This window comes from Phaseolus vulgaris, chromosome 10 (genome assembly GCF_051622355.1).
Source record: "Phaseolus vulgaris cultivar YP4 chromosome 10, ASM5162235v1, whole genome shotgun sequence".
Lineage (NCBI taxonomy): Eukaryota > Viridiplantae > Streptophyta > Magnoliopsida > Fabales > Fabaceae > Phaseolus > Phaseolus vulgaris.
In genome coordinates, this window is record NC_143507.1 from 11158662 (window position 1) to 11171397 (window position 12736).

General features: G+C 32.3%; 1 protein-coding gene across 1 annotated transcript; it reads left to right on the forward strand.

The window, feature by feature from the left end:
* The first annotated feature begins 9065 nt into the window (after window positions 1-9065).
* LOC137818954 (Tetratricopeptide repeat (TPR)-like superfamily protein) lies at window positions 9066-11826 on the forward strand. Its single transcript, XM_068622620.2, has 2 exons — window positions 9066-10570; window positions 11259-11826. The coding sequence occupies exon 1, from the start codon at window positions 9179-9181 to the stop codon at window positions 10565-10567; it is 1389 nt and encodes a 462-aa protein (XP_068478721.1). The 5' UTR covers window positions 9066-9178; the 3' UTR covers window positions 10568-10570; window positions 11259-11826.
* Window positions 11827-12736: the final 910 nt, after the last annotated feature.

A 12736-nucleotide genomic window follows, 5' to 3' on the forward strand; every position in this document is an offset into this window, starting at 1 on the left:
TATGTTCCAAGCCTATGCTTTTTGAAACCAGTATTACCATTGTGGTCTGCAAGAGGCATTGATCCTTAATGAGCTGCAAAGAAAACTTTTATCTGAACTAAAAAGGTTGAACTATTGTCTATAGTTTTGTATGAAAAAAAAGTTAATCGGACTTTGATTATGATTATGAGCATATGATTAAAAAACACACACAAAAATTATATCAATATAAACATATTTTTACAAACAATAAAACACAGTTCAGGATTTAGTTCAAACAATTATAAAATATAATACAAAGAGAATGAATAGAAATTTTTTATATTGATTTGTCTCAAGTTGATTGTACATTCTCTTCTTGACAAATTAGTAAAGTTCCAATACCAATTATTGATTAAGAAAGTTTCTATCAATTTTAATACAAGAACCATAAAAAGGAAGTAAGAACAAATATTTGCATGATATAAATAGTATGAATAAATGGTCAAATGCACTTTTTCATTAAGTGTTAGAGATTTCAATTATCTTTGTTGTGGCTAGTCAAAATAAATTTTCTTAAACATTATTCAAGACAATTTTATCTTATTCAAATTTAAATTCACAAGGTCAAGCCTCCCAATACACATAATTGAAATTTACACTTCTCAACATAGTGTGTAGAAAATAAGAAAGTTACAAGAAGAGAGGATTGAATTGTGTTTTTAATAACCTTTTAAAACTTTTGGTAAATATCATCTAATGATTATTACTCGTATGATAGTTGTGTATGATAATCAGTCTATTAATACCTTTTTAACTTATTGTGCATAATTTAACAAATTTATTTCTTTAAAGCTTTTTCGAAACATATTTTCACAATGAATCTCCTTCTTAGGCTAGTGCATTGAATAATAACATGCAAAGTAAAGGAGAGAAGGAGAAGAAGAAACATACAAAATTTGACTACGTCTAAGTCTCATTCAACAGATTGAGTTCCATTATGCAAAATAATGTTACGAAGTAAAATACGAGTATTATTTCGAATCGTTAGCCACTCTTGACTAACCCTTTCAAGTATTCTTTGGAACGTAGCTATACTCTTGACTAATCCCTTTGAGTATTCTTCGGAACGTAATCACTCATGTTTAACCTCTTCTAGTATTTTTTGGGCAAGTAATCACTCTTAGATAACCCGTTTAAGAGTATTCATGTACAACTGTCACTCTTATAAAATAACCTCTTTGTCAAACTGTCACTCTTAGCTAAGATAAATAAACTATCTGAATAGTAATCAACATATTATAGAGTATTCTTTGGGAACGTAGTTACTCTTGACTAACTTCTTTGAGTATTCTTTCGGAACGTAATCACTCATGTTTAACCTCTTCAAGTATTGTTTGGGCAAGTAGTCACTCCTAGCTAACCCATTTTATTCTTTGTACAACTTTCACTCCTAGCTAATAACCGAGTATTCTTTGTCAAACAGTCACTCTTAGTTAAGATAAATAAATTATCTGAATAGTAATCAACAAATTATAGAAGTTCTCACTATAGAAGGATAACACGTCAACTATCTTTCTTAAATAAAAAGTTATACTAATAAAAATTAGTAGATTGTTACATTTAGGTAAGTTGGCCAGTAATGAAATAATGTTAATTTGATCACATTATGAAAGGAGAATAAATGTTGTTATCACATTTTTTTAAGTATGAATTGGAGTCTATTTTCTTTTTTCCATCAACGAGTTAATTTTGTCTTATTTAGCTTTTATTTTCATGCACATTTAAATGTGAATGTAATGTATCATACTATCTACATTTTTTATGATGTTTGATATATTATAAAAAAATTAATACTTAACATTTCATTATAAAATAATTTTAAAAATTACTAGTTATCATGTTAAGCCTCAAATTTATTTAATAATTAAAATGTTCGCCTATATAATAATTTTTTACAAGAAAACTGCACATACTTTTTAATATAGTTATATAATTTACATTATCATTGTATATTAAAAGAATTGTTTAGATATATATAAATATTATGTGTCTTCTTATATATGTTGAACCAAGTGTGTTCAAGCTTTGAAGAATCCAAACCCTTTGAAGGTTGATGATAGGATGAATGTGCTTGATGTTGCTGAGTTGTCTTAAGATAGGATCTGGGGTAGATTTTATGTGTAAATCCACTCTTGATTGAATCCAAAGCATAAGCATTCTCAAACCTTTTAATTGAAAAGTGTTTTTCAAACTAAGTGAAAAACAATATGTTGTTTTGTCGAAACAACCGATTGTTTTATACTTAGGTGTTTTTAGAAATGTTGAAAACTGTTTTTGATGGTTAACTTGTTGTCAAACCAAAACAATCGATTGAATTGTGGAAACAACCGATTGTTTGTTTTGAGACCATAACAGAAAACTGTTTTGTGCTTTGACTGAGCATTAAATGTTTTTACAACTGTTTACGCTCCAGTTTTTAATGTTTTGACCCATCTTTAAATGCAATTAATAGTTTGTTAAGATTATGCAACAAACAACTTTGTTTTAATATAGAAAAACAAATTTGAGTTTTTCAACCGTTTTTGAGCTTTTGAAAGATTGAGATTGCTTAGAGATTGCATTGATCAAAGAGTGTGAGATAGGATTTTCATCTTGTATTGATTTTTCAGATTTTTTTCTGTAACAAGTGTAATCCTTTGTACTTTGAAAGAAACTCTGTGTGTATAGCTGAGAAATGTTGTGTGTTCTTGAGGGGATCAAGATCAGCATTCTTAGTGGTGTTGTGCTTGACCAAAGGAAGTGTGTGTCTTGAGGGGATCAAGGTCACTTCTTTGGTAGTGTTGTAAGTGATCTAGGGTTGATTGCTTAGTGGATTCCCCAGTGGTTTCTGGGAAGACTGGATGTAGCTCTGGGTTAAGAGTGAACCAGTATAAATCTCTGTGTGCATTCTCTCTATCCTTAATCTCTTTAAATTCAGTTTTTATTTTTGTAAACTGGTATAAACAACCGATTGTTTCTGCGAAACAACCGATTGTTTTTCTGGTGTTGTGCTTATTTGCTTTGTGTTTTGGAAAATTGAATTCTGATTCAAGTATTTCTCGAAGTGATTTCATTCTAGACTTAAAAGTTTGCGAAAACCCTCTTTAAAACATTCACCCCCCTCTGTTTAAAGTCATACTTTCTAACAATATATAATACACTACAAGAAAGTCATTAAATATAAATTAATTTTAGAGACAAAAAGTAATTACGCATTATATTAACTAACTTATATACCAATATTACATGTCTAGAAAACCATGCTTGGTTACAAGTCTTATTACATGTTGGAGGGAGGGAGAGTTGTAACACCCCAGAAATACATCTAACTATTACAATACAAGTTCTATCAGTTTTTATACAAGCTTAAAGTCTTTCAAAATATTCTTAATACATGATTAGGACTTATAGAAATACAAATATTTACAATATAAAGTTCAAAACAACATCCTAAAGCCCTTCATGCCTTCCTACACCTATATGATCATTTGCTCGTGTGTGTACGTAGTACAGTCCTCGTAGTGCACAACACAACAAGAAAAACAAGGGTAAACTAATGAAAAACAATTCCATAACATACTTAATTCATGCAAAAAGAACCAATCAGTAGGGGTGGCAATACGGGGCGGGCCATGCAGGCCGACCCGTAGTCCGCTTCCAAAAAGTGCGGGGCGGGTTGTCCACACGGGCCAACAGCGGGGTGGGTTGTCCACTACCCCGCATAAATAAAAATAATAATTTTATTTTTTGTAAAAAACATCATACCCCCATTCACCCATTATTGCAATGTGACATTTATTTTGTTTTATTTTAAAACAATTGAATTGAATGTACTAAAAAATGAATGTTTTATTTTAATCATCTAAAGGAGTTAGTATTAAGAATGACAATGCATTTAGTTTTAAGTAAAGTCTTATATTTAAAATTTGTTAATAAAAAAATAATACAAAGAAGAGATTTCAATAAGATAGTTAAAAAATTAGTCATCTTCATTAAAATATTTTGTAGCAAAACTTTGATAAGATACTCTTGTACATTTACATACATATATAGGAAAAAATAGATGCAAAGCAAAACTTTAATTATTTTTAATCAAGCCTTCTCACAACCCTCATACTTGAATTTATATATTTTTCTTAATTAAATGAATTGAAACACGGATAAAATTTTAATTTTTCAATAGTAGGAATAAGTTTTTTTATAATTAATGAAATTTTAATTTTTGAAAAAAAAATTATGCGAGCTGGCCCACAGGCCCGTTTCTTACCTCTTATGCAGGGTGGGGCAATGAAATCAGCCCACACTCCTAGCGCGAGGCAGGCCAAACCGGTTTGCATTTTGCGAGCTAAACACATAGTGGGCCTATGCGGGGCGGGCCAACTCGCATTGCCACCCCTACCCATCAGCCTAATCATTTATAAAATTTTCTTTAAATGTTGTCACATCAATTTTGATACCAATTTCATCATTCATATAGACCATACATGGATCTATTTTCAATCACGATCATTGGATTTCATTTCAATCCACAATACTTTTATTTCATTTCAATCATATTAACTACACATGGATTCATCATCTTTCGAAAGACTCATTAAGTATGCTCATATCAGAGACTAGCATCTAATTTATACATCAAGGATCATGGTAAGTTCAAACATCCAATACCAAGTGTCTACAGTGGGACACGATGTGTATGAACTCCCTCGTCAACTTCTCACCACTTGATATCTTAGTCTATATGATTTAGATCATCAGTGAAGCTAGATAATCTCTGTTAAACATATAGGCTTTTCATACTTAATGTACCATCAAACAATAACTCGTACATTATCCCAAATGTATGACATCAATTTCATACAATTTTCATCATTCATATATAATACATATCATTCAATCACATAATATTTAAAAATTCATAACATTCAAGAACCTTTCCAACATCAAAAACAATATTTAACTTCCAAACTATCAAAATCTAATATTTATACATGTTCATACAACATAAAATCAAACAATTTTATCAAATAACATTCCTGTAAGAGAGATTGAAACTTGGGACTACGTCCCCTCCACATTCAGATCTTCTAGCCCAGGGTACTGTTGAAAGTTAAAGTTAGTTTCCCTTACCTTAATGGTTTGCTTTCCCAACAACCTCTAGAATTTTATCTTATTAATATGGGTAAACTTCAAGATATAAGGGTCAAATGCAAGTCATCCAAACATAACAAAAATCCAGTATATAGTAAAATAAGTTGAAAAGATTACTTTTCTCAATTGACCTCGCCAAGATGGAAGACTAAATCCTAAGGAAAAACAAAGAATAAGAGATCTTTAGAATTTTATCCTCTTAATATGGATAAACTTCAAGATATAAGGATCAAATGCAAGTTATCCAAACAAAACAAAAATTCAATATATAGTAGAATAAGTGGAAAATATTACTTTTTTCAACTGACCTCGTCAATATTGATGACTAAATCTTAAGGAAAAACAGAGAAAAATGATCTTTAGAGCAAATATGAACTTACTCTGTTTGATAATCTGTTCAAATAGGAACGTTCCTTAACTCCTCAGCTACAGTGTGGTGCAATCAGATTCTAAAATAGATGATGTATGGAGTGAGAAATGAAGAAAGAATGGAGAGAGTTCGAGAAATGGAGAGAGAGAAAGAAAAGTTGTGTGGGAGGGGGTTGATGTTCTCTAGTTCCTTTTTTTTCGTTGTTACAAGAGTTATGAATCTCTGAATAAATTTCTCTTCTGCTGAAAATTTATGTATCCAATGAGTGGGGTTTATGTTGTCAGTCATATAACTCTAGAGGTTCACTTGTGTCGGATGGATGACGGTGAGGATAGTTTTTGGAGTAATTATTATGATATGTTTTGTTAACCTTTACTGTTTTTTTTTTTTGGAGGTTATGCATATGCATAACATGTCTTTTTATAATAGAATTGGAGTATCTCTAAAATACCTATATTTATTAAAAAAATTCTGATAAAAAAAAAGTTTATAAGCAATTATAAATCTCTTAAAAAATCAACTAGAAATTTTTTTAACCTAACACATGGTTTTGGTAGATCATGATTGATTTCATATGTTTTATCCTATAATTCAAGTGAAATGCGAAGTTTAAAAAAAATACATCAAATCTATCCTTATTAAAACTAGAGCAAAAATTAATATAATTAATATGCTTGCGAAATAAAAAAAAAAAGGTAAAGTATCGAAAGGAAGTTTTAGCCTTAATCCAGTTCAAAACTAAGTTTAATATGACTGATACAATCATATAATATTAATTTTGCTTACATATTGAAGTGGATTGTAATTTATAAACATTCAAAGTTCTTGAATTCATAATTGATTTGAGAGAACATGAACAAAGATAGAGTTTTTTCACCCATTAATCCTACTAGGCTTGAATAACAATTTGCTACAAAAGTATATTAAACCATAAAAATGAAAAGAAAACTATACTTTTAATACAAAATGTAAAACATATTATTTTATTTTAGTTTTCTTCATATTTTCTTCTTGTTATCATTAAAAAAACTATCCAAGTTATTATTGAAAACATATATATTGTCTTAAACTAACATAAAAAAATTGAATGGTTGATGTAAATCCCTATGCATGCACGAGTAGTTTCATTGTCATCACTTAAAAAGGACATTTCATGTTCATACCGTACAAATGTATGGAGGGAAGATGAGTGGTGGGGTATTGATGGAAGTGACCATTAGATTTGGCATGTAACCATTATTACTTATACTGTTTCAATTTGACCATTAGGGTTAGGCATATTCATCTCATAACCTACCTAGTGGTAGCAAGTGAACATCACAAAGATTTTGGAGATATATAGGAGGAGATGTGGGGTTTGACTTTATATCTTCACTACAAACATTCACATATATGCATAAATAATAATTATCACATACAAACTTTAAGGTACTAACATAGTACAACTTAACACATCCTAGTATTTTATTTATGTGTTAAATATATTTTTTTTCATGTTTTTAAATGTGAATTTGTTTTTTTTCTTTCTACTTCAAATTTTCAACATTCTGAATATAATGAATCTTTACTGAGTTTTTCAATATAAAATATGATATTAAAATATAGTATGAAATATTTTAATATTCCATACTTAAAATTCATTTACCACATACAAAAATTGATAATAATTTGTTTAGAAAGTATAAAATTTGAATTATAAACAAAAATCAATTTTGTAAAACATAGACGAAAAATATATTTAATATTTTTTATTTATTTTTCACATGGCAGAAAATCCATTAATTATGTTAATAATTAATTTATTGAAAATAAAATTAGTCAATCAATTTTAATAAAATATTTTTTTGTCTATAAGGTTTGTGTACTGGCCAGACTTCGGACCTCGGCACCAGAGAAAGACATCGGACTTCGGTGGTTCGACAGTAATGAGGGGCCACGTAAGTTGAGCCCCACAAACAGTATGAGTTAACACCCAGTTATAAAAAAAAGACCTAAATCACGAGAGGATCATGCATGGGGTGTGTATAGTACATTCGGATACGACACAAGCAAGTGCTCCTTGGAGGCGCTAAGCCCCGCGAGGATTAGGGTTTCTAGGGAAAGACTGCATGCATGACACATGAATAATTAGGGCACCCACATAACATATGACGTTGCAGTGCTGGTACATGAGTAGGTATCGTGGCGGCTATGCTATTAGAAAGATTGCACTCCAGAAGAGATAAGTCTTGTGTCGCGGCTGTGCTAAGCTTGTGCAACGCGTCACTGGATGTCTCACCAGTGAACCCTAATTCCACTTAAGGAAAGAACCTTGAGGGATAGAGAAATTGACCTAATTACAACCTATATAAAGGGTGGTAAGAATCCTAGAAAAGGTACGTCGTTTCTAAGACTGAAACTGCTTTACATACTTTACTGTTTCTTAGTCCAATACTGACTTGATCGTCGGAGTGCAATCAACAGGTAGGACCCCTTCTGTTTCACGGAGTCACTCTCAGCTACCCAAGGAGAGAGCTTAAACCACCAAGGAGATAGGAGGAGTCACCAACTGCCTGAGTCGACCGGCGAGAACATTTGGCGTCCACTGTGGGGTCCGATAAAACTAGGTCACATTCACAATCGTGTTGAGAGTTGCTAGAACGGTTTGATTTTAAAATTTTAATTAAGAAACCCAAATTCAATGTCACTCGGATAAATGACAAGTTGGTTTCTAATGTTTATTTATATAAGAAGGTTTTTTTTTTTTTTTATTTATGCTTATTATCATTTTTATGTGTTCATTCTTATTGAAATAGTTTTTACTTAAATTTTCTTTCATTTTTTGTTAAGTAAATGAATAATTAAGAGAATTTTTCTAAAATTTAATAGGAATATTAGAACAAGTTGTGTTTACACCGAGGTAATGCTTGTGAACCATGACGATCTTGACAGTTGTGTAGTAAGTACACTAATATATAATTAAAATTTACGTTTAGTTGAAAAAATGAGAAGAGATTACGCATGCATAAAAAAATAATAATTATTCTTATTTTATTAAGAAATAAGTATTTCAAATGATTGATTTTATATAATTAGGATTTTATTATTATATAACTGTAAAATAAATAATATATTTAATTATTTAATTTTCATGTAATAAATAAAATTATATAAAATGAAAACTAATATATATTATTTATGATTGTAGAAATAATGCAAATAAACCGACCATGCTCTGATGGGTCCATGGGTGTGTCTCGCAACACGCAAAAACATGCGTTTAGGAATAAAGTTGGAGAGAACGACTTCAAATAAAAATAAAAATTTAAAATATCCAATTATAACTAAAAGTAAATTAAAATTCAATCATTTGTATAATATTGTAACTACATACTCAAATCAAATCAAACATAATACTTATAAATTGGGCTATTTTCTATTTTTTAAATTAAACAATTTTATTTATTAAAACGTGTTACTAAATTTATGATTATTATCTTAAGTAAATTAGTAATTGGTATTGTTACTACTACTGATTTGTAACAAAAATGAAACCTGTAATATCATAGAAGGTGTGATAAAATTATTGTAACCAGTGAAAAAAAAGAGTAAAAAATGAGTGAAAAACCCTAAACCCTAAGCAGAAGAAGAAGAAGAAGAAGAAGAGAAGAAGCAGCCATGGGGAAAATTCCTCCTTCATTCCGCTCTGCAATCGGAAACCCTAACATTCGAAACCCTTCTTCTCTGTTCCGTCCTCAACCACCTTCTTCTCCCTCCAAACCGCCCTCTCTCAAGAAACAGTCCCCAAAACCCATCCCCAAACCAAATCCTATCTTCAAATCCCCAAATCTCGAAGACGCCAAGAAAATCTTCGACTCCATTGCCAATTCCTCCAAAGACCCTCGCTTCCCCAATTCCCTCCTCCACTCCTACGCCAAAATCGCCGCCTCCACCACCGACTCCGTCAAATTCCTCCACCACATCACCAAAACCCTCCCTTCCTTTTCCCCCGATCGTTCCACCTTCCACATTCTCCTTTCCCACTCCTGCGCCAACCCCAATTCCAATTCCAATTCCAGTTCCAATTCCGCTATCTCCGCAATACACCAAACCCTAAATTCAATGCACGCCGCCGGCGTCACTCCGGATGCCGCCACGGCCGATGTTGCGATCCGCGCCTTATGCTCTGCCGGTCACCTTGACCACGCCATTGAATTGGTCAATGAATTCGCCTCCAAACACTGCCTTCCGGACACCTACACCTTCAATTTCCTTGTCAAGCACCTCTGCAAAGCCCGCGCCCTATCCAGTGTTTACGACTTCATCGACGAAATGCGCGAAAAATTCGGTGTAAAGCCTGATCTTGTTACCTACACTATATTGATTGACAATGTGTGTAATGGTAAGAACTTGAGGGAGGCAATGAGGTTGGTGAGTGTGCTTCATGAGGAAGGGTTCAAGCCTGATTGCTTTGTGTATAACACGATTATGAAAGGGTATTGTGTGCTGAGTAGAGGGAGTGAGGCGATTGAGGTTTATAACAAGATGAAGGAGGAAGGGGTGGAGCCTGATCTTGTCACTTACAACACTTTGATTTTTGGGTTGTCCAAGTCGGGGAGGGTGGTGGAGGCCAAGAAGCTGCTGCGTGTGATGGCGGAGAAGGGTTATTTTCCTGATGAGGTGACTTATACTACATTGATGAATGGGATGTGTAGGAAGGGGGAGGTGCTGGCGGCGCTGGCATTGTTGGGGGAGATGGAGGGGAAGGGGTGCAGCCCCAATGAATGCACATACAACACACTGCTGCACGGGTTGTGCAAGGCGAGGTTGTTGGAGAAGGCAATTGAGTTCTATGGGGTGATCAAGGAGGGTGGTTTGAAGTTTGATACGGCTTCTTATGGGACATTTGTGAGGGCACTGTGTAGGGATGGGAGAGTTGCCGAGGCTTATGAGGTGTTTGATTATGCTGTTGAGAGCAAGAGCTTGACTGATGTTGCTGCTTACTCGACGCTGGAGAGCACACTTAAGTGGCTCAAGAAGGCTAAAGAACAAGGGCTTGCTGTTTAGTTGGTATGGATGCTTTGTATTTTACTTAAGGATTTTGTCCAATTTATTGTGTGCTGTTGAGGTTTAAATTTGATTGTCCATTAACACTTAATTGTGTTGTACTGTTTAAGTTAGTGTAAGATACAGTTATTTCTTAGCTAGTTGGATACCCTTGTAGCTTCTTTTTTAGGTATAGAAGGAATGGAAGATATGTATCTTCTATATATTTTTTTTCTTTTTTACTTGATAATTTTTCTTCTTCGGGGTAAAAGAATTTTTCTGTTATGTTGGAAATGCTGTTCAAATTGCGTTACCAATTCATCTTAGGAGCTCTTTAATATTGCTGGATTAGTTGGCTGTAGCAGAGTTTGCGTTGTCTGTATTCATCATTTTAAAGGTCTGGTATAGGCTATGATGATCAATCAAACCCATCGTTTAGGTCTTTCTTAGTTGCTTAAGCTTTTAGATGCAATGGGCATCACATTGTATTTGAGCTTAGTTTTTTTTACTCGAGAGAGTAGTTGAAATAAAGCTCTTTTACTATCGATCCCATTCTAAGTGAAGTGTCCAGCATAAGTTTTCCTTACTTTTGGCACTGCCACCATACCCTTGCTTTTCATAGCTTGTCTTTTTATCACTCAAGTCTTTTCTTTGCATGTTTTGTCCCCTGCCATTTTATGGACAGTAAAAGTGATTCATTTATATATTGCAGGTGCTTTCTGTCGATGCTGCCAAGGATCATAAGAGCTAGTTGCCTAGGTTAAGCCTAACTCCATAAGGAGCATACCAAAGCTGCAGATACAATTTCTCTCTGTATTTGGTTACAAGTATATCTTTGTTAACAGTTGAACACAACTTGGAACTGGAATCAGACAGGAAGCCAGAATTAGGTAAAATTTTGATTGCATATATTCGATGGTCTTCATGCAATGGAACAGCAGTCTTGAAGCTGCTTGGTCGGTCCTACTGTGTTATTATTTGTCAGAGCATTCTGGCTGTTCTTTTATGCGGTTGATGATGATCTTGAAGGAAAACGTGTATTTTTATGGAAACTATTGTTCATTATTTTGAATCGTATGATTCTCTAATAGATGAAGATAACAAATTTTGAGTAAACCATAAAGGAGCATTTGATTGTTTCCACTGATAAAAGAGCTTGGAGATGTGGATTCATTGTATTTGTATCAAGATAATTGGTGGTTGCATAATGCACCGTATCTTTCTGTAAGGCATTGTGGGATTCTCATCTTTCATAGAAAATTACTTCCACATTTCTTATATTTGGACTTGCTTGGATAGGAGAATACTGTTGAAGAATGGGCAACAAATTTTTAGCTAAATAATAACAAATACTCAAAATTAATGAGATGGAATTTTTCTTCCTCAAATTAGTATCAGAGAAGATGTATAGTCACAATTTATATGATTATTATTCTCTTAAACATTAATTCATTATACAAGAAACACATAATTGGGAAGGAATGATTGTTTTAATAATTATTAAGGTTAATTTGAAAGAAAAGTATAAAGTATTGATAAATTTAATATAAATAACTTAATTGATAATTTTTTTTTAAAATAATTTGAATTAGTTAGAAGAGTTCTAAATAGCATAGGAGGAGTGATTTCCGGACATATAGACTAAAATTTAAAGATGTTAGAATTTAGAAATGAAATGAGTAAAAAAAACAATCGTACATGAAATTTCTTTTTGTATATGTTGAATGAATTGAACGTTTATAATTACTTAATTTCACAGTGCATATTTATTTTTAGTTTTAAACGTGTTTTTGCACCCTCAAATTTGAACCAAATTAGTTTATGGTGATTTAATTTAAAATTAATTTTTTAGTATTGTAAGGACCGAGAAAAAAAGTTTTAGTTTAAAAGTGGTATAATTAAAATGATACCTGAATATTTTATTATTAAATTTAAAAGAGCATATAAATAGAAATTCAATTATTCATGTTTCATTTTAAAAGAATTATTATCTCAGTAAAAACTTCATTTTCTTTTCCTCTGCCTTCATTCTAAGATTCTGACATTCTCGCTCATCAATATGATGATCGAAGTACGCCATTAGAATTCTGGCAGCGAAGACTACAAGACTGTCTGATAAGAATCTCTGACAGAGTAAGTTAATTTTTGTTCCTTTTTCCTTTTCTCTCCCTTCTCTCTAAGATTTTGACC